The 22,745-nt window shown below is 41.8% G+C and overlaps 2 protein-coding genes across 4 annotated transcripts in view; one reads left to right on the top strand and one right to left on the bottom strand.

The window, feature by feature from the left end:
* Positions 1 to 22,745, top strand: part of Gda (guanine deaminase) — a 680,631-nt gene that overhangs the window by 477,473 nt on the left and 180,413 nt on the right. The window lies entirely within an intron of this gene.
* C1H9orf57 (chromosome 1 C9orf57 homolog) lies at positions 881 to 6,684 on the bottom strand. Of its 3 annotated transcripts, none has more exons than XM_052188431.1 (4): positions 6,565 to 6,684; positions 6,360 to 6,467; positions 2,996 to 3,118; positions 881 to 1,190 (listed from the first exon to the last, which is right to left on the bottom strand). In XM_052188431.1, the coding sequence occupies exons 2-4, from the start codon at positions 6,463 to 6,465 to the stop codon at positions 1,066 to 1,068; spliced, it is 354 nt and encodes a 117-aa protein (XP_052044391.1). In that variant the 5' UTR covers positions 6,466 to 6,467; positions 6,565 to 6,684; the 3' UTR covers positions 881 to 1,065. The 3 variants fall into 3 exon arrangements, with proteins under 3 accessions (XP_052044391.1, XP_052044383.1, XP_052044377.1); XM_052188423.1 differs by having other exon boundaries at positions 6,360 to 6,471; XM_052188417.1 differs by lacking the exon at positions 6,565 to 6,684 and having other exon boundaries at positions 6,360 to 6,534.

Consider the following 22,745-nt stretch of genomic DNA (forward strand, 5'->3'; position numbering starts at 1 on the left):
AGGAGAGGTCTGAAGGGGCCTGACAGAAACCCCACATACGTATGAGTGCCAAACAAGCCCCTTGGTTTCCCGGATGGTGGCCACGTGGTTCCTGCCCATCTAGGACTGCTTAGTCAGTGCACAGCACACAAGCATGAGGGCATGGTTTGTCTATGCAAACCCAGACCGTAGGCAAATCCTGATGCAGAAGGAAGAACTGAGCGGTGGTTCTCCCTGCCTGCCTCAGGCCTGTGATGCTGGGGTTCCCTGTTCCCACAGGCCTGGTTTGCTGATTCTTGGCTTGTCATTTCCAAGGGGATTGGCTGGTTTATTCTATAAGCCGCGTGGGGGAATCCATCACTCTGGGTCTTGTGGTGTAATTCACTTGTCACTGTACTTTTTAATGTGGAAATGTTTAGGGAGAGAAACTGATTAGAGCTTGTGTGTCTGGTTTGACTTGAGGAACCCTGGCATTTCCATTTTCTGTAGCCTTGCAATCAACAGAGCAAAGGAAAGGATTTTTCGCCCCCTCGGGGGATGGGGGAGGAACTTGAAGTCATTTGGGAAGAGGGAGCCTCAGATAATGACATGTTTCCAGCAGATTGGCTTGCAAACAGGTCTATGGGGCATTTTCTTGATTGAAGATTACTGTGGGAGGGTCCAGCTCCCTTTGGATGGTACCATCCCTGGGGCATCTGGGATATATATGGAAGCAAACCGATGCAGCCATGAGGAACAAGCCTTTTGCATTGTTCCCCCATGGCCTCTGCTTCAATTCCTGCCTCCAGGTTCTGGCCTTAAGTCTGACTTCCCTTAGTGATAGACCGTGACATGGAAGTATAAGCCAAATAACCCTTTCCTTCCCCAAATGCTTTCATCAGAATAAAATGCTTTTCATTTTATTATAGCAACAGAAATAAAGCTAATACAGAGCTCTTGTGAGATGCTGGGACGGGCTATGGATGTAGAGAATGCTAAAGTCAGTTTCTGACCATGGCCCCAAGACAGAAGCTGCCGTCATGTGAAGACCAGGCCAGGCTTCGGATTTGGGCTGGCTAGTCAATAACACGGATATAGGCCACATCCTTAGAAGTTGCACAGGGGACGGTGGCAGCAATGGGAAGTGCGGATTTCATAATGTTTTATAATCCTCTTAAAGCACTCCGATTTGTCCTCGGTGCAGCCTTTGACCGAATACCATTCGATTCCCCCTGAAAAAAAGAAAAGATGCTGAGGCAGGGGGTTGTTTGAGAAGGTGCTATCTACTTGGCTTTATGAGCTACCCCTAGCAAACATGTAAGAATAAAAGCCGGAGTGAAACTTCCAGCTTTACCAGGACACAACTCTAGACTTCTGTCCTCTAGAGCAGTCTCCGCATCATCTTGCCTTTAAGAACTCGCAGGTGAACTGCCTGAGCAGGGCACATGCTCTTGAATCATAAAACAATCACAGCTCTCTGCCTGCAACTGCTACTGTCTAGACATTAACTGTGTTGGCTGTAGGGGAGCGTGCCCATCCCCAGCCCCCAGTGTCATTTAGCTTTGTAACAATCAAAAGGCTGAGTCTACATGAGGGTATCCTACTCGTATAAGTGCTTCCTAGAGACAAAATCTTGTTTACAACTCCCATATTTTTCTGGTTTGTTTTGTTTTGAAACAGGTGCACACTACCAGGCCTGTCCTTTTTACTTGGATTCCTGGGGTCTGATTTCATCTCTTCATGCAATTAACTGCCTGAGCCATCTACTCCGACCCTAGTTGGCCCTTTAAAAAGAGATTTTTAGAAATTCCTTATTTTTCTGGATAGATATTAATGCATTTTCCTATAATCTATGATTTTAAATTATTTCCAGATAGCTAATTCTTTGTCTTTTACATTTACTTATTCGTTAACATTATCATTTATTTTTTTTTACAAATTTTAAAACACTGATACACAAGTCAATTGTTTTCCTTATAACTTTTGGGTTTTGGATATTAAAGAGGGAATCCTCTCTTTCCAACTTGAAATGTGTCCTCCAGCACGTACTTCCAATCCTGTGTGTGTGTGTGTCTATGTGTATGTGTTTATGTGTTTGTGTGTTTTTGTGTGTGTCTATATGTTTGTGTGAGTGTCTATATGTGTGTGTCTATGTGTATGTTTATGTGCTTATGTGTGCCTATGTGCATGTATATGTGTCTCTGTGTGTGTGAGTATATGTATATGTGTGTGAGTCTGTGTGTGTATGTATGTGTCTATGTGTATGTGTGTATGTGTTTATGTGTTTGTGTGTTTGTGTGTGTGTCTGTCTGTCTGTCTGTCTAACATGGAATCTGTGCAGTTGTACTGGAACCTGCATTTAGAAAACTCACATATGATCCATGAATGTTTTCTGAGATGAGAATGCTGTAAGCAAGGTTACATGTAGATTTATTAACATTTAGGGGTCAAAGTATTTGTATTTGAATAGTGGTGACCATACTCACTTGCTAGTTACTTTGTAAAAATTATTTAATTTTTATGTGCCTCCATTTCTTTCTTTCTTTTTTTTTTTTAAAGGAGATAGATAACTCAGAGGTTTTGCAGAAGACCCAGGTTGGGTCTCCAGTGTTCATGTGATGTCCTACAACCTGTAACTCTGGTTCCAGAGGATCCAGTTCATTCTTCTGGCCCTAATAAGCTTCTAAAAAGTACATAGTGTATATAAACTCATACATATACACAGGTACATATAACATATATGAATAATAATAAATATTTAAAATGGGAATAATGAGGTATGAATATAGCTCAGAGGTTGGACACTTGCCATGTGCGCAGCCTTGGTTTCAATCTCCAGCACTCAAAAAATAAGAAGGAAAATGAGTAAGGGGCTTTGAGTAGGGCTGTTAGTAGTGAGATCCATCCAGGTCATATCATTGCATGACTGGAGTAATGTAGTCCTGGTTATAACAGTGACCTCATTGTAACACTAGGCACATGGGCAGTGTTAGCAAATGCATGACTTGTGTCTACACTTCTAAGCATCAAGACTTACCTTTTATGAGGACCTCTTTTATACAATACTGACCAGGCTTTGTTCTGCAGGTTCCAAAGTCGAGCATACATCCATGGAATGGGATGGAGAGATTACAGAACTTGCAAATCACACCTCCAACATCTCCAAGCACAACAAAGAAGGGGAAATGGTGGTGGGGATCAGAGAGAATGAACAGGAGCATAAGGAGAAAGGAAGAGAAGGAGGGAGAAGGAGAGGGAGAGGGAGAGGGAGAGGGAGAGGGAGAGGGAGAGGGAGAGGGAGAGGGAGAGGGAGAGGGAGAGGGAGAGGGAGAGGGAAGAATCCAAAAATAAACCAATGATTTTCAACTTTAAAGAATATGCAATGCTTTAAAAATTAATTATAAAAATCCACATGAATTAAGATTATTTCATCTTGAGAATTTAATGAGGGAAATTTCAAAGAGTGTGCTACATTAATGAGTCAGAAGCACCCTGAACTGACAGGAATCAGAAATGAGGACACTTTCTCAGTACCTAACTAAAACAGCAATTTCACCAGACACGTACTCACAGCTAGGACTTCATTTCCAAGCCCAGGGAAGTATGTTATACATGTAAATATTCATTGCTTGGTTAATGCTTACATACTGATTATCTTTAGTACTTAAATTAGTAATTGAAGTACTAATTACTTTAGTACTTCAATAGCATTGCTCATCTGGTCATGCACAACTAGCTCTCAGTTTTTTGGTCTTGGGCAGCATCTAGAATATTACTTCCCAGTTGCCAAGTGCACCAGATTTAGGAGAGTGGCTAAAACACATTCCTGGGTGCCCAGAAGACTTGAATTGGACTCCACAAGAAGCTGAGCCAATGAGTCTGCCTTCAGATGTGCAGGGCTAGCTGATGGCATTGGACTTGGGCACAGGTGTCTGACTCACACTGGAGAATAAGGTCTAGAATTTCAGGAATCTGAGATGGCTTCTGCAGAAGCCTTGGCTCATGACAGAAAACTTACTGTCAAAAATAGCCCTGATGGGTCAAAGACTCTTTGGATAACTGGACCAAAATTTGACCTAGTGTTCACATTCTCCTCTCCTCTCCTCTCCTCTCCTCTCCTCTCCTCTCCTCTCCTCTCCTCTCCTCTCCTCTCCTCTCTATTCCCATCTCCTCCCCTCTACTCCCTTCCTCTTCCCTTCCCTTCCCTCTCTTCTCCTCCCCTCCCCTCCCTATCTCCTCCCCTCCCTATCTCCTCCCCTCCCCTCTTCTCTCTATCTCCTCCCCTTTCCTTCCCCTTCCCCTCCCCTCCCCTTCCCCTCTCCTCCCCTCTTCTCCCTATCTCCTCCCCTCCCCTCTTCTCCCTATCTCCTCCCCTCTCCTCCCCTCCCTTCCCCTTCTCCTCCCCTCCCCTCCCTTTCCCTTCCCCTCCCCTTCTCCTCCCTTCTCCTCCTCCCTTCCCCTCCCCATCCCTCTCCTCCCCCCTCCCCTTCTCTCTCTCTCTCTCTCTCTCTCTCTCTCTCTCTCTCTTTCTTTCTCTGTGTGTTTTTGAGGCAGGGTCTCTTCTACATATCCTTGGATATACTAGAACTCACTATTTAGACCAAAATAGCTTTGAACTCACTGAGGTCCATTTGCTTCTTTCTCCTAAGTGCTGTGATTAAAGGCATGCTTGACTACACCCAGAGTGTCCCCTCTTTCAATATATAGTCACCTCTGCATGTTACTCTTATTTACTAATAACCCACACAAGAACTTACTAGACATATTGTTCAATGTATCTTTTTAAATAGTGTTTGCTACAATCGAAGTGACTTTCAATAGAAGACAACCTGGGTAATGAGACTCATTCGTAAGATCAGTCAACAAATATATATTTAAGTGTGGATATGAATAAACTAACAACTGAAGCCATTAACTTGAGGGAGAGTGGGGATAGGTATATGGGAGGGTATGAAGGGAGGAAAAGGAAGGGAAATGTTATAATATTAAATATGATATCAAACAATAAATCACAACAAAGGAGTGGAGTTTATGTTTAGTACTCTACTAAGCCATTTCTATGTGTTAGCCCGATGATTATCTTTCAAAAAACAAAACAAGTCTTAATAGCTTTCATAAGTGGAAGGAGAGAGACAACAAAATTTCTTAGCGGGGCGGTGGTGGTGCATGCCTGTAATCCCAGCACTCTGGGAGGCAGAGGCAGGCGGATTTCTGAGTTTGAGGCCAACCTGGTCTACAGAGTGAGTTCAGGACAGCCAGGACTATACAGAGAAACCCTGTCTCAACCCAAACCAAATCCAAAAAAAAAAAAACCAAAAAAAAAAAAAACCCAAACAAACAAACAAAAAACCCCAACGCTTCTCTGAAAGCTAAGCCCTTGTTCTTGGCAGTAATTCTGAGAAAGATAATGGCAAATATAATTTCTGACTAAAATACATATTTTTTGGAACATCATTGAGCTAACACATAGAGATTGCTTAGTAGAATACTAAACATAAACTCCACTCCTTTGTTGTGATTTATTGTTTGATATCATATTCAGTATTATAACATTTCCCTTGGTGGCCTCGTGTGCTCTAGGCCTTCCCTCATCTCTTCCTGGATGAGAGTCAGCTGCTGGCTGGATTACTGGGCCAAGTGCTTTTCAGGGAATCCCTGAGGAAGTTTTCTTCTTGGTTTTATCATAATCCAGTCTTACTGCCAGCTCTTAGACACCCACCTTATTACACTTAGGACCACCCTACCGTTAGGGAACTTGGCCACACTTGTTTGGAGAAATCGTCTTCATGACCACCTATCAAGCTGGCAGTGCTTTAGAGTTTGGTTAAAAGAATAGACATTTCCCTGTTATCTTGCATGGACCTTTCATAAGTGAAGGGATGTTGGAATTAGTAACAAACAACAGAGAATAAGAAAAAATACTAAGAGGTCCTACTGTGCTCCTACTCTTCCTCCATACACACAAGTATGTATGACTCATTTTGCCTTATTTGGAAAGGTTTCTGGCCCATTTTGGTAAGCACATTGTAGTTTAGCAATGATGAGGATGATGTCTTATACACTGCTTACTAATACAGTTTCATCCTCTATAAAATGAGGAAAACACCATCTAACTTGCAGGGCTGTTGTGAGAAGGAAATGAATTAATAAAAGAGACCCTTTAGGATGGAATCTGCTTACTAGGTGTTTGTTCAGAGGTTGGGTCTTATTCTCAGCATCCAGAGGTTTATGGTGCCTCATAGAATGAGAAGATGATTAACCCAGGAGTCGGCTTAGAGGAAGCAAGAGAAGGCAGCTGCCACAGTAGTACTTCCCCAGTCCACCCTCCACTCAAGCACACTGTAATTCCTCATTCTGAACCAGCTGTCTCTCCATTTGAGTTTTCCCTTCTCAGAACTTACCACTTACAAGGCAGGCTAAGATAAAAACTCCAGCGATGGCAACCGTTCTCGTTCTGAGATCTGCAGGCCACAGAACAGTAGAAGGCAAGACAGGCCCAGCCAGCATGTCTTCCTGAGGAACACAGACAAGCATTATTAGCCACTTAAAAAGGAGATACTGGCTAAGCTGCTCTTTTTTTTTCCCCAATTAAGAAAGCATACATACATTTATTTTGTGAAGAAGGAAAGATTTAAGGCATCCTTCATTTTAAAAATTACCATAAAGCCCTTTCTGGTTCTGGAATTTAGATCTCTCTCTCTCTCTCTCTCTCTCTCTCTCTCTCTCTCTCTCTCTCTCTCTCTCTCTCTCCTCTCAAACCAATGCCACAGTCTCTATTCACTTCCCCCTAAATTATAGTTGCGTAGCCAAAATATGAAAGTGTCTTCAAAAACCCTTCTGTTGTTCAAAGGGAAATGTTCATTTCTGTTCACAGCCTGAAGCACAGGACAGTCTGTCCTATGCCTGAGGGAATGTCACATGATACTTAAGGGCCATGCTCATTAAGTCATCCGAGGTGCTGAAATGTCACCAGTCATCCATACCTACCTCTCTGGTGGCAATTTTCTTTGACTAAACTTTCTAAAAAGCCCAATCACAGTTAAAGTTTATAGTGGAATGTGGTTTGCTGTAACTGAAACCAACAGCCTGATCCTCTGGACTCTAAACAGTTGAAACAGTAAAACGTGCTCAAGAAAGAATGCAGAGGAGTTGCCACTCGAACTTCCTCATCTGTATGGAGTGCATTCTCCATACTCAGGAAATGAATGTTTTAAAGCCAAGTGAAGCTGACTCACTGGAAAGTGCTGTGACATTTTCTATGGATTGTCGAGAATGAATGTACAGAGCTACATGGACACACTTCTTAGTTTATAATGTACTGTTTTCTTTTTTGGGGGGGGGGGGTGCTTTCTGGGGTTTAGAGCCAGGGACACACAGACACACAGACAGAAGCACAGGCACACACACACACACACACACACACACACACACACAATACTTACCATGTACACCCCCCCCCACACACACACACACTCAGCTATACTGGGAATCCTGATTCTGATGTCTTTGAAAAATACCAGGGAATCCAGTAGTTCAAAACTTGATCAAATTACAGCAGCATTTTGAGTTTAAAGATTATGTTCATTCTTAACTAAGGCACAGGTCCAAATCAGTGGAGTCTTGTTGAAACAAATGAAAATATTAAAAACATTAGCGTCTGTTTGACAAGATTGTCACTCCATTGTTAGGATGCTGGATGTTGGTCACCAAGTCCTACCTCATGGTTTGTCCGGATGGACTCCTTTTCTATCCTTATCATTTACTCCTAGCATGGGAAACATGCCACATTGCTGCTGGTATTATATTTGTAAAAATAATATGTTCTGTTGTTTTTCCTTTGTATTTTATTCAGCAATATGACAATCTTCTTTACTCCACCGATTTAAATCTCAGAAGCAAGAAAATGAAAAACACACTACTGAGGAGTTCATACAACACACAAATATTGGGAATGTGGCTGAGTATCACCTTTGCACAGGTGGGTGCAAATGGGCGGTCACTACTCAGCTCAAACACATGCAACATTCCCATCTGTCTCAGAGGTCAGCTCAGACTCCTTCTCTAGTTGTTCCTTTCTCCCCAGAAATAATCAGTATCCATTTCTAACTGCTATTGGTTAATGGTACCTGATCTTGAGATTTATAGGTTCATACAGTATATAATATATATACTTCTATTGACTTATGCATTATTATTTTGTATCTAGCCACCATTCCTAATCTATATGATAGCAATGTCCATCCCTAAATTCCAAGACACCCAGTGGTCACTTTCAGAAGCCTAACACTCTATCTTGCTTTTCTTGCTTTCATTAAAAAGAAATTGTGTGTGTGTGTGTGTGTGGTATGCATGTTCGGTGTGCGTGTGCATGTGTGTGTGTGTGTGTGTGTGTGTGTGTGGTGTGCATGTGGTGTGTGTGTGTGTGTGGTGTGCATGTGTGGTGTGTGTGTGTGCGTGTGCGTGTGCGTGTGCGTGTGTGTGTGTGTGTGTGTGAAATATATAATAATAAGGATCTGGAGTCAGAATTAGGGATAACGGTCACATGAACCTTATGCAGATTTTGTGAAGATCTTAAGAGAATGACCTGGGGCAAAGAGCTCTCTCCTTCAGTGCCTGCTGTGTCATGAGATGCAGTACAGGCTTAGAAGGCTGAAACAGAAAGGCTGGCAAAGGTGAGGGAAGCACAGGGCCAAATACTCCCCAGGGCCTAGGCCTTCCTATCTTAACCCCCGAGGTCTGTGTATCAGGTGAGTAATCTCCGCCTAGGCTTGCTATACAACACTTTATAAGACATCTCTCTTTAGTGAGAAATTCAGCGAAAGAATCTCCTGCCAACTCCTGCTTCCTGCAAAAGGCCTGGCACACTGTAAATTCATACTAGTGAGAAGGGCTGTCTCATGGGAGGAGTTAGGGAAATGAGTCTCAGATGACCTTGGCTTGGCCGAAGGTATAGGAAAGAGGTGGAGGATCATCTCCGTGGGAAGAAAGGAAGGCAGGGCTTGTTTTAGGTCACCTGTGGGGGGAAGACAAAGGCAGGAATGAAGGCTGAAGTTTCGAGCTTTTGGCTTGAGCCATTTGCCCTGACAAGAACTGAAATAGTGAAGTCAAGTGAAATATTCGAGAGGAAAATCACAAGTTCTGATTGAGTTGATTTCAAGTGAAGACGTCAAGTAGCAGGTGGCTGTGAGCCTCAATCTCAAGAGAAACATCAGAGCTAGAATACAAATCTGATGTGTTACTTGAAGCATGCATATGAGACTCAGTGAAGGTGCCTACTGGACGCTTATACACAGAGGGGGGAAAGGGATTTTTCTCATGGAATGGAAAGCTAGAAACTTGTTTGCTATGTGATCTTTAAATATCATCAGTGGTAGTGGTGGGGAACCCTTGGCTATGATCAAATGATGCTTCTGTGAAATCAACGGAAACACTGTGAGGTGAGGACTACAGAGGATGTCTCAGCTCTCTCCAGAATTCCACACCTCTTGTGGTGACTGTTATGGACCGAATAAGCATGTCTCCCTTAAATTCACATTTGGAAACTCCAAGCCCCCGTTGTGGCTATATTTTGAGATGGGGCTTTACAGAGGCAACTATGAACAAATAAAGTTGCAGGTATGAGGCCCTGGTCCTGCACAATTAATTTCCTTATATTAAAAGAGGCTTGCCCTGTGGTTACTTCCCAGTCACAGTCAAGGGAAAGGTCACACAAGGGCATAAGGAGAAGCAAGTAGAGAATCCTCCCCATTCATGAGAATCCTTCCCAGACATGAGAGTCCTCCCTAGACATGAGAGTCTGCCCCAGATATGAGTCCTCCCCAGACATGCAGTCTGCAGGAACCTTAGTCTGGGACTTGTAACTTGCAGATAGATGTAGGAGAAAATAACTGATGTCAGCCTATCTTTCAGACAGCCTGAGCAGGTGATGAAAAGCACACTCCTAAGTGATCTCATATATTAAAGTTACTAAGTAGAAGTGGCCTATAAAACCCTATTAAAATGGGGTACAGAACTAAACAAAGAATTCTCAACTGAGGAATACCCAATGGCTGAGAAGCACCTAAAGAAATGTTCAACATCCTTAGTCATCAGGGAAATGCAAATCAAAACATCCCTGAAATTCCACCTCACCCTAGTCAGAATGACCAAGATGAAAAACTCAGAGGACAAGAATGGGAATTGATCCATTCTTATCTCCATGTACTAAACTTCACTCCAAGTGGATCAGGGACCTCCATGTAAAACCAGACACACTGAAACTAATAGAAAAGAAACTGGGGAAGACCCTTGAGGACATGGGCACAGGGGAAAAGTTCCTGAACAGATCACCAATAGCTTATGCTCTAAGATCAAGAATTGACAAATGGGACCTCATAAAATTACAAAGTTTCTGTAAGGCAAAGGACACTGTTAAAAGGACAAAACAGCAACCATCAAATTGGGAAAGGATATTCACCAACCCTACATCTGATAGAGGGCTAATATCCAATATATACAAAGAACTCAAGAAGTTAGACCCCAGGGAACCAAATAACCCTATTAAAAATGGGGTACAGATCTAAACAAAGAATTTTCACCTGAAGAAATTCAGATGGCTGAGAGGCACCTTACGAAGTGGTCAACATCATTAGTCATTAGGGAAATGCAAATCAAAACAACCCTGAGATTTCACCTTACACCAGTCAGAATGGCTCAGATCAAAAACTCAGAAGACATCAGGTGTTGGCGAGGATGTGGAGAAAGAGGAACACTCTTCCACTGCTGGTGGGGCTGTAAGATGGTACAACCACTTTTTAAATCAGTCTGGCAGTTCCTCAGAAAACTGGACATGACACTTCCGGAGGACCCTGCTATACCTCTCCTGGGCATATACCCAAAGGATTCCCCAGCATGCAATAAAGACACATGCTCCATTATGTTCAGAGCAGCCTTATTTATAATAGCCAGAAGCTGGAAAGAACCCAGATGCCCCTCAAAGGAGGAATGGATACAGAAAATGTGGTATATTTACACAATGGAATACTACTCAGCAATTAGAAACAATGAATTCACAAAATTTTTAGGCAAATGGTTTGATCTGAAAAATATCATCCTAAGTGAGGTAACCCAATCACAAAAGAATACACATGGAATGCAATCTCTGATAAGTGGATATTAATTAGCCCAGAAGCCCTGAATAGCCAAGGCACAAATTGCATAACAAATGACTCCCATGAAGAAGTATGGAGAGGGTCCTGATACTGGAAAGGATTGATCTAGCATTGGAGGGGAATATAAGGACAGAGAAAAAGGAGGGAGGTGATTGGAGAATGGATGGAGAGAAGGTTCATGGGACATATGGGGAGGGGGGATCCTGGAAAGGGGAAATCATTTGGAATGCAAACAAAGTATATAGAAAATAAAAATATTTAAAAAAATTAAACAACAACAACAAAAAGAAAAGAAAAGAAAAGAAAAGAAAAGAAAAGAAAAACTCAGAGGACAGCAGATGCTAGAGAGGATGTGGAGAAAGAGGAACACTCCTTAATTGCTGGTGGGATTGTAAGCTGGTAAAAATCACTTTGGAAATCAGTTTGGCAGTACATCAGAAAGTTGGACATAGTATTACCAGAGGGCCCAGATATTCCACACCTGGACATATACCCAGAACATGCTCCAACATGTAATAAGGGCACATGTTCCACTATGTTCATAGCAGCCTTATTTATAATAGCCAGAAACTGGAAAGAACTCAGATGGCCTTCAACAGAGGAATGGATACAGAAAATGTGGTATATTTACACTATAGAATACTACTCAGCTATTAAAAACAATGACTTCACGAAGTTCTTAGGCAAATGGATGGGACTAAACAATATCATCCTGAGTGAGGTAACCCAATCACAAAAGAACACACATGGTATACACTCACTGATAAGTGGATATTAGCCCAGAAACTTGGATTACTCAAGATACAATTCACAGACCACATGAAGCTCAAGAAGAAGGAAGACCAAAGTATGGATACTTTAGTCCTTCTTAGAAGGGGGAACAAAATATCCATGGGAGGAGATACAGAGACAAAGTGTGAAACAGAGACTGAAGGAAAGACCATACAGAGACTGCCCCACCTGGGGTTCCATCCCATATACTAGGTCAAACCCAGACACTGTTGTGGATACCAATAAACGCTTGCTGACAGGAGCCTGATATAGCTGTCTCCTGAGAGGTTCTGCCAGTACTTGACAAATACAGAGGTGGGTGCTCTCAGCCAACCATTGGATTGAGCACAAGGTCTCCAATGGAGGAGCTAGAGAAAGGACCCAAGGAGCTGAAGGAACTTGCAGCCCCATAGGAGGAACAACAATATGAACCAACCAGTACACCCAGAGCTCCCAGGGACTAAGCTCCAACCAAAGAGTACACATGGAGGGACCCATGGCTCCAGATGCATATGCAGCAGAGGATGGCCTCTTTTGGACATCAAAGGTAGGAGAGGCCCTTGGTCCCGAGAAGGCTCTATGCCCCAGTATAGGGCAGGGAAGTGGGAGTGGGTGGGTTGGTAAGAAGGAGAAGGGGGAATGGGATAGGGTGTTTTCAGAGGGGAAACGAGGAAAGGGGATAAAATTTGAAATGTAAATAAAGAAAATATCCAAAAATGAATAAAAAAAGAAAAGAAAGAAGTGGCTTTGAATTTGGAGGTACAGAGGGCATTAGAGAAGAAGTGTTAGGTTGGTGCAAGTACCAGACATGAATGTACTAAAGATCACCTCATTCCGATGGAAGGCACGGAAAGGCTGTGTGTCCCTGGCTATAGAATGAGCTAGGAAAAGAAAAGCTATCCTTAGAAAAGAACATTGTTTATGGTGCTGCATAGACTGTTAAAAAGCAGATAACCACATACACACACAAATTAGTCATGCAAATTTTTTAGATCCAAAATCTATACATCCCAGTGAACTTCTATACATTTAGACTAGTCATTCTGAAGTTCTGGGACTTCATGTTAAATTTTATACTTTCATTATCACCTTTTCACTTATCTGGTTATATTTTTCAGTGTGATTTTTCTAAATTTGCAAGTTCTTTTCAATAAGCCTTTAATAATAATAAAAACAAATCTGGGTGTGGTGTGGAATGCCTTTAATTCCAGCACTTGGGAGGCAGAGGTCTCTGTGAGTTCCAGGCCAGCCTGGCCTACAGAGTGAGCTTTAGGACAGCCAGGACTACAAAGAGTGAACCTGACACATGAGAGAGAGAGAGAGAGAGGGGGGGGGGAAGTAAAAGCAAATTATCCCCTCTGCAAGACAGACAGCAATAACACCAACAAAATCCCATATATTTCCCCTAAAAATTCCCCCCCCCAGATTTGACATAATCTATAGAAAAATAGACAAATAATGGAAGTTTTAAATCAACTGCAAGAGCCAACAAATGTTTGTAATCTTAGCATTTGACAGGCGGTTGCAGGAGGCTCTCAAGTTCAAGGCCAGCCTGGGCCATATAAGAGTCTAAAAAAACAAATCCAAAGAGGAAGAAAGTAATGAAGATTGTAGGACCCCCCCCCCACCACCACCACCCAGGAACAACAACATCCTTAGAAGTCTTCCGAGGAATACAACGATGATTTATTTGATTTATTTCAACCTCAGAGAATCTCTGAATATAAAACCAATGCAAACTTGAAAACCACCAGGAACCACTACCACAAACACCAGCTTGAGAAAGGAGGGATCCTAGGTGGGAAGAAGCATTTATTTAGAGTTGCTGGATACAGAATCCAAGCTGAGACATCAGAGCTTAAGTTAGGTGGGGGGGAGATAAAATCCGAAACAGGCAAAAGAGACCACCACACTGAGCACACAGACTGCAAAAAGGCAAATAGAGATTTGTCTTTCCAAGAATAAAAAGCACAATTGTTGGCCGACAAATGTTCCCTGAGCATCTGCTGTGTCACAGGCATCCTCCTAGTAACTGGGTTCACAGGAACAAAAGACATGGGAGGACTTATCTCATACAGCTTGCTTTCTAGAGAGAGAAGCAAATGTGCTTTCAGATGGTGGAAGGGCTGAAGAACAGATCACGCAAGATGAAGTAAGAATTAGTGGAAAATAATAGCATTCACACAAGTATAACGTCCTGGGCACGGTGGCGCGTGCGCGCGCGCGCGCGCGCGCGCGCACACACACACACACACACACACACACAATCCCAGCATCGAGGAGGCAGAAGAAGAGGCAGTAGGGTTTGGCAAGTTTGAGGTCAATCTGGCTTTCAAGGCAAATTCAGGCTAGCCAATGATACCTTGTCTTAAAAAATAAAATAAAATAAAATAAAATAAAATAAAATAAAATAAAATCCAAAACAAACAAAACAAATAAACAACAAAAAAGTAATAGAACGATTTGAAAATGTGGGACAGATGAGAGAACAGAATAAGATTTGCAAAATGAATCTGGCAGAATGTGGGAAACAAATTTCAAAGGCTTTCTGGCTGATACTTTCATCGAAGTGATAATTATTCAGACTCATCTTGCAGCACTGAGGTTTCTAAAGCCAATGGAGATGAAAGCATAGGACTGAGAGAAACACTGACAACTGAATTGAAGAATGGGCACAGGTGTGAGGTAACATCTTCAAGGTACTGAGATGAAAAATGAGCTGTCTAGAACAGACCTGCAGAAAAGCTGTCCTTTAAAAGAGATCACTTATAAAAACATATCAATAAATATTAACTATCACTCCAAAATAAGAGTTGTTCCAATAATGCCTGAAAGTAGTACTGTGAAAAGAAAGGAGTTCTCTAGTGGAGTTTTTTGGGTCACTTAGGTAGACTATCATGTCATCTGCAAATAATGATAGTTTGACTATTCCTTTAAGCTAAGTATCTTTTATATTATAATGACTAAGAGAGTAGAAACAAGGTGCTATTTTCCAATCAGTAGAGAAAAAAATGGAAGGAGAAGAAATGTAGTCAGTTTAAATGTAATTGAACTTCAGCGAAATTTAGACAATAAATCTTGTTGGTTATGTAATCCTTAAGATTTATCATGCCATCCTTCATGTGGCATGAATGAAGATTTATTACAATTGGCTATTGATCAAATTAAATCATAAAAAAGACAGTTGCCTTTCACCTGTTCAAACAAGGAGCAAAATTCATCCTTAATTGATCTGTTCACCTTGTACAATCTATACAGATATCTTAATAGCATTAAAATTTTGGATGTGAGACTCATATGTTACAGAATGTACAACTTGGGCAAGATTCATCCTCGGATGCTGAAATGACCTGCTGTTCCAGCCCCTGCTTCCTGAAGCTGTTTTCAGAGAATTGCTTCCACAACAGCTTCAGGACCAGTTGATGATTCCAGATGATCTTGCTTCATCCAACCTTTCAGAGGGATCTAATCAAAATGTCAGTCAAATCCTGAGCCTTCTAAATATACAAAGGCTGGATAACAGATGCTAAAGTTAGCTTTTGTAAGTCTCACCAATTTTTCTAATTTTTCTACCCCTCCCTATTCCTTTAAAGGATTTTTTGTTGCGCATATTCAGCAAGAAGTTGTGGAGAATTATCATCCCAATCCCTTGGGTTTTGGTGTCTGGTTATAGTTATTTTATAAATTATAGATAGGTTGTAATTATTAAAAAATAAATTGGAAAAGGTCATAATTTTGAACAAGAAGGAAATAGCTGGAATGAATTACTAAATTTATTCTTAAGCAAACCATTATATAGCCACAATCCTATATTGGTAGAAGTCTTTATAATTGATACAAATTGAAATTAAAAGTTTATATTGGTACAGAATTTATGGGTTGATGTAGATTTAAGGTTTTCATTGATATGTTTTTTATATTGATACAAAATTTGAAATTAATATTGTTATTCATAGACAGGAATTGTGTCTATGCAACTCATTTAAGAAAGACTGGCTTATACACAGTCCTTCTAATAACTGCTATTACAAACTAATTAGAATGATTAAGTAATGCAAGTTAAGGGCTAGGTAATAAACTCATGGTTATATTAGATTCTGATCTAGTAATATTAAAGTACTTTGCCAGTTAGGCCCTGCGCCCACGACCACTGACCTTCGCTGACCAGCCGGGCGGCAAGCAGCTGCGGTTCTGCGGAGCCTTTCGCTGCACGGAAGCCACTTCAGAACTCGGCTTCCCGCCAGTCAGGAGAGACTCACCTCCATCTTGATCCCGGGCTCCAGAGATCGGTCAGACTGAGGTACACAAACATAATCCTAGGCCCAACACCGGAGGGGTCTGAGCCAGACGGGCGTTGGCCTGCACCCAGGCCCTGGGCTGTTCGAGTGGCCATCGGGGCGCCAACCCAGCCAGGAGTTTTTTTTGCCCCGGCACGCGCCGCCATTTTGCCTACAGGAGCCAGAGTGCTCGGGAGGGCAGAGACTGCTAACAAGCGTAGCCTGAGGCTAACAAAACGGGGGTCTAGGCCCCAAAAGGCACAGGACTGACCCCAAGAACTGGGCGGCTTGGTGGGCCATCTGTGTGTCAACCCGCCCAGGAGGTTATTAGCACAACAGACTCTCCCGGTGCTTTCGGGGAGCGCGGACGCACACGCCCGCCATCCGGGTCACCTGGCGGACCCAAATAACAGTCATAGCCCTAGGGGAACTTTGCTCAGACCTTGGCCTCCCAGGCGTTTGCCTGGACTCAGGGCCCGGGCGACAAGGCTAACCTAGTGTGCGCCAGCCCGGTTGGGGAAATCGGCTGCCCAGCGGAGTGAGCGGAACACAGGGGAGGTCACAGCAACATACACCTTCGGAGCTCCCTGGGGGTGCACACGGGTTCCATCTGGCCCACAGACACAATCTGGGGCAAGGCCTCAGGCAGAAGTCCTCAGGTCAACTCTCTCCGCTTCAGACCAGCCTGGGTGGCCGTCACATCTCCAGGTCCCTCAAGAGGCTAGTGGGGGCTTCCGGGCGGCCAGCTGGGAGAAGTCGGTGTGCTCCAATAAATCCTGCGGGCCCCAGCGGGAGCCTTCAGGTGCCTGCTTCGGGATCTGAACAGCCTGGACAACAGCACCCTGTCTACAGGCAGTGCAGAGTGTAAGCTGTGCACCAGAGGCCAACGGGGAAGGGGCAGCTTGCACTGGTGAGTCCAGCACTGACAAGACCAAGTAACACCAGTGAGAGCTAGATGGCAAAAGGCAAACGCAGGAACGTCACTAACAGAAATCAAGGCAATATGGCAACATCTGAACCAAATTCTCCTCTACCAGCAAGTCCTGGATACCCCATCACACCAGTAAAACAAGATTTGGATTTAAAATCACTGGTCATGACGCTGGTACAGGAACACATGAAGGACATTCAGGAGAAAATGGATCAAAAGTTAGAAGCCCTTGCAAGGGAAACACAAAAATCATTGAAAGAAATCCAGGAGAATACAAAAGCCAACAAGGAGGAAATGCAAAAAACACTTAAAGAAATACAGGAGAACTTTGGTCAACAGGCTGAGGTCATGAAAGACGAAACACAAAAATCTCTTAAAGAAATACAGGAGAACTTTGGTCAACAGGCTGAGGTCATGAAAGAAAAAACACAAAAATCTCTTAAAGAATTACAGGAAAGCACAAACAAGCAAGTGAAGGAGCTAAGCAAAACCATCCAGGATCTAAAAACAGAAGTAGAAACAACTAAGAAAACTCAAAAGGAGACAACTTTGGAGATAGAAAGCCTTGGGAAGAAATCAGGGGACAGAGATGCAAATATCAACAACAGAATACAAGAGATAGAAGAAAGAATCTCAGATGCTGAAGATTCCATAGAAACCATGGACTCAACAGTTAAAGAAAATGCAAAATGCAAAAAGCTTGTAACCCAAAATATCCAGGAAATCCAGGACACAATGAGAAGACCAAACCTAAGGATTATAGGCATAGATGAGAGTGAAGATTTACAACTTAAAGGGCCAGCAAATATCTTCAATAAAATTATGGAAGAAAACTTCCCTAACCTAAAGAGAGAGATGCCCATGAATATACAAGAAGCCTACAGAACTCCAAACAGACTGGACCAGAACAGAAATACTTCCCGTCACATAATAATCAAAACACCAAATGTTCTAAACAAAGAAAGAATATTAAAGGCAGTAAGAGAAAAAGGCCAAGTAACATATAAAGGAAGACCTATCAGAATCACAGCAGACTTTTCACCTGAGACTATGAAGGCTAGAAGGTCCTGGGCAGATCTCATGCAGACTCTAAGAGAACACAAATGCCAACCAAAACTACTATATCCAGCAAAACTCTCAATCACCATAGATGGAGAAACTAAGATATTTCACGACAAAACCAAGTTCACCCAATATCTATCCACAAACCCAGCCCTAAAAAGGATAATAGGAGGACAACACCAATACAAGGAGGGAAACTTCACCCTGAAAAAAGCAAGATAGTAACCTTTCATCAAACCCAAAAGAAGTTAAGCAATCAAATTTAAAAAATAACGTCAAAAATGATAGGAAGTAACAATCACTATTCCTTAATATCTCTTAACATCAATGGACTCAATGCCCCAATAAAAAGACACAGACTAACTGACTGGATACGTAAACAGGACCCTACATTTTGCTGCTTACAGGAAACACACCTCAGGGTCAAAGACAAACACTACCTTAGAGTAAAAGGCTGGAAGACAATTTTACAAGCAAATGGTCTCAGGAAACAAGCTGGAGTAGCCATTTTAATATCAGATAAAATTGACTTTCAACCCAAAGTCATCAAAAGAGACTCTGAGGGACACTTCTTGCTGGTCAAAGGAAAAATACAACAAGAAGAACTCTCAATCCTGAACATCTATGCTCCAAATGCAAGGGCACCCTCTTTCATAAAAGAAACTTTATTAAAACTCAAAGCACACATTGCACCTAACACAATAATTGTGGGTGACTTCAACACTGCACTTTCCTCAATGGACCGATCAGGAAAACAGAAACTAAACAAGGACACAATGAAACTAATTGAAGCTTTGGACCAATTAGATTTAACTGATATATATAGAACATTCTATCCTAAAACAAAAGAATATACCTTTTTTTCAGCACCTCATGGTACCTTCTCCAAAATCGACCATATAATTGGTCACAAGACAGACCTCAACAAATATAAGAAGATAGAACTAATCCCATGCCTCCTATCTGATCACTATGGAATAAAAGTGGTCTTCAATAGCAACAGAAACAACAGAAAACCCACATACACGTGGAAATTGAACAATACTCTACTCAATGATACCTTGGTCAAGGAAGAAATAAAGAAAGAAATTAAAGACTTTTTAGAACACAATGAAAATGAAAACACAACATACCCAAATCTATGGGACACAATGAAAGCAGTGCTAAGAGGAAAACTCATAGCCCTGAGTGCCTCCAAAAAGAAAATGGAGAGAGCATACATTACCAACTTAATGACACACCTGAAAGCCCTAGAACAAAAAGAAGCTATTTCACCCAGGAGGAGTAGAAGGCAGGAAATCATCAAACTCAGGGCCGAAATCAATCAAGTAGAAACAAAGAGAACCATACAAAAAATCAACAAAACCAGGAGCTGGTTCTTTGAGAAAATCAACAAGATAGATAAACCCTTAGCCAGACTGACCAAAGGGCACAGAGAAAGTATCCAAATTAACAAACTTAGAAATGAAAAGGGAGACATAACAACGGAAACTGAGGAAATCCAAAAAATCATCAGATCCTACTACAAGAGCCTGTACTCAACACAACTGGAGAATCTGGAGGAAATGGACAATTTCCTTGACAGATACCAAATACCAAAATTAAATCAGGACCAACTAGACCATCTGAACAGTCCCATAAAGCCTAAAGAAATAGAAGGAGTCATAGAAAGTCTTCCAACCAAAAAAAGCACAGGACCAGATGGTTTCAGTGCAGAATTCTACCAGACCTTCAAAGAAGAGTTAACACCAATACTCTTCAAACTATTCCACAAAATAGAAACAGAAGGAACACTACCCAATTCCTTCTACGAAGCCACAATTACGCTGATACCAAAGCCACACAAAGATCCAACAAAGAAAGAGAACTTCAGACCAATTTCCCTTATGAACATCGATGCAAAAATACTCAATAAAATTCTTGCCAACCGAATCCAAGAACACATCAAAACGATCATCCACCATGATCAAGTAGGCTTTATCCCGGGAATGCAGGGTTGGTTCAATATACGGAAATCCATCAATACAATCCACTACATAAACAAACTCAAAGAACAAAACCACATGGTCATTTCATTGGATGCTGAAAAAGCATTTGACAAAATTCAGCATCCTTTCATGCTTAAAGTCTTGGAGAGAGCAGGAATTCAAGGCCCATACCTAAACATAGTAAAAGCAATAGACAGCAAACCGGTAGCCAGCATCAAACTAAACGGAGAGAAACTTGAAGCAATCCCACTGAAATCAGGGACCAGACAAGGCTGCCCCCTTTCTCCTTATCTTTTCAATATTGTACTTGAGGTACTAGCTCAGGCAATTCGACAACATAAGGAGGTCAAAGGGATACAAATTGGAAAGGAGGAAGTCAAACTATCATTATTTGCAGACGACATGATCGTCTACCTAAGTGACCCAAAGAACTCCACTAGAGAGCTCCTACAGCTGATAAACAACTTCAGCAAAGTGGCAGGTTACAAAATCAACTCAAGCAAATCAGTGGCCTTCCTATACTCAAAGGATAAGCAGGCTGAGAAAGAAATTAGGGAAATGACCCCCTTCACAATAGCCACAAACAGTATAAAGTATCTTGGGGTGACTCTTACCAAACATGTTAAAGATCTGTATGACAAGAACTTCAAGACTCTGAAGAAGGAAATGGAAGAAGACCTCAAAAAATGGGAAAACCTCCCATGCTCATGGATCGGTAGAATCAATATAGTTACAATGGCCATTTTGCCTAAAGCACTATACAGATTCAATGCAATACCCATCAAAATCCCAACTCAATTCTTCACAGAGTTAGAAAGAGCAATTATCAAATTCATCTGGAACAACAAAAAACCCAGGATAGCTAAAACTATTCTCAGCAACAAAAGAAAATCTGGGGGAATCAGTATCCCTGACCTCAAGCAATACTACAGAGCAATAGTGTTAAAAACTGCATGGTATTGGTACAGTGACAGGCAGGAGGATCAATGGAACAGGATTGAAGATCCAGAAATGAACCCACACACCTATGGCCACTTGATCCTCGACAAAGAGGCTGAAAACATCCAATGGAAAAAAGATAGCCTTTTCAACAAATGGTGCTGGTTCAACTGGAGGTCAGCATGCAGAAGAATGCGAATTGATCCATCCTTGTCTCCTTGTACTAAGCTCAAATCCAAATGGATCAAGGACCTCCACATAAAGCCAGACACTCTGAAGCTAATAGAAAAGAAACTGGGGAAGACCCTTGAGGACATCGGTACAGGGAGAAAGTTTCTGAACAGAACACCAATAGCGTATGCTCTAAGAGCAAGAATTGACAAATGGGACCTCATAAGGTTACAGAGTTTCTGTAAGGCAAAGGACACCATCAAGAGGACAGATCGGCAACCAACAAATTGGGAAAAGATCTTCACCAATCCTACATCAGATAGAGGGCTAATATCCAATATATATAATGAACTCAAGAAGTTAGACTCCAGAAAACCGAACAACCCTATTAAAAAATGGGGTACAGAGTTAAACAAAGAATTCTCACCTGAAGAACTTCGGATGGCGGAGAAGCATCTTAAAAAATGCTCAACTTCATTAGTCATTAGGGAAATGCAAATCAAAACAACCCTAAGATTTCATCTTACACCAGTCAGAATGGCTAAGATTAAAAATTCAGGAGACAGCAGGTGTTGGAGAGGGTGCGGAGAAAGAGGAACACTCCTCCACTGCTGGTGGGGTTGCAAATTGGTACAACCACTCTGGAAATCAGTCTGGCGGTTCCTCCGAAAACTGGGCACCTCACTTCCAGAAGATCCTGCTATACCACTCCTGGGCATATACCCAGAGGATTCCCCACCATGTAATAAGGATACATGCTCTACTATGTTCATAGCAGCCCTATTTATAATTGCCAGATGCTGGAAAGAATCCAGGTATCCCTCAACAGAAGAGTGGATACAAAAAATGTGGTATATCTACACAATGGAGTACTATTTAGCCATTAGAAACAATGAATTCATGAAATTCTTAGGCAAATGGATGGAGCTAGAGAACATCATACTAAGTGAGGTAACCCAGACTCAAAAGGTGAATCATGGTATGCACTCACTAATAAGTGGTTATTAACCTAGAAAACTGGAATACCCAAAACATAATCCACACATCAAATGAGACACAAGAAGAAAGCAGGAGTGGTCCCTGGTTCTGGAAAGACTCAGTGAAACAGTATTTGGCAAAACCAGAACGGGGAACTGGGAAGGGGTGGGAGGGAGGACAGGGGAAGAGAAGGGGGCTTACGGGACTTTCGGGGAGTGGGGGGGGACTAGAAAAGGGGAAATCATTTGAAATGTAAATAAATTATATCGAATAAAAAAAAGAATGAAAAAAAATATTAAAGTACTTTTTTTACAATAATCAAATAGAAATATCTAAGAGTAGTCAAGGTCCAACAATTCAGATGTATTTTATATAGATAATCTTCAAAAACATCAGAATCCACAGAATATGACATCTAATATTAATTCATTATTAAATATCATTTGACTTGAGACATGTTTGCTCCTGAAAATACCCCCTTCTTGGTTGGAAAAAGAAATTAAGTATCAAAACCACTGTA

The sequence above is a fragment of the Apodemus sylvaticus genome, chromosome 1, assembly GCF_947179515.1.
Source record: "Apodemus sylvaticus chromosome 1, mApoSyl1.1, whole genome shotgun sequence".
Classification (NCBI taxonomy): domain Eukaryota; kingdom Metazoa; phylum Chordata; class Mammalia; order Rodentia; family Muridae; genus Apodemus; species Apodemus sylvaticus.

Bases quoted from the DNA above. Each gene is read 5' to 3' on its own strand.
- C1H9orf57 (XM_052188417.1), bottom strand. From the start codon at position 6,492: ATGCTTGTCTGTGTTCCTCAGGAAGACATGCTGGCTGGGCCTGTCTTG. The intron at 3,119-6,359 runs GTAAGTTCTGAG...TTGTGCTTGGAG, and splicing joins CTTAGCCTGCCTTGTAAGTG to ATGTTGGAGGTGTGATTTGC. The intron at 1,191-2,995 runs GTAAGTCTTGAT...TCTTTTTTTCAG, and splicing joins AAAAGAGGTCCTCATAAAAG to GGGGAATCGAATGGTATTCG.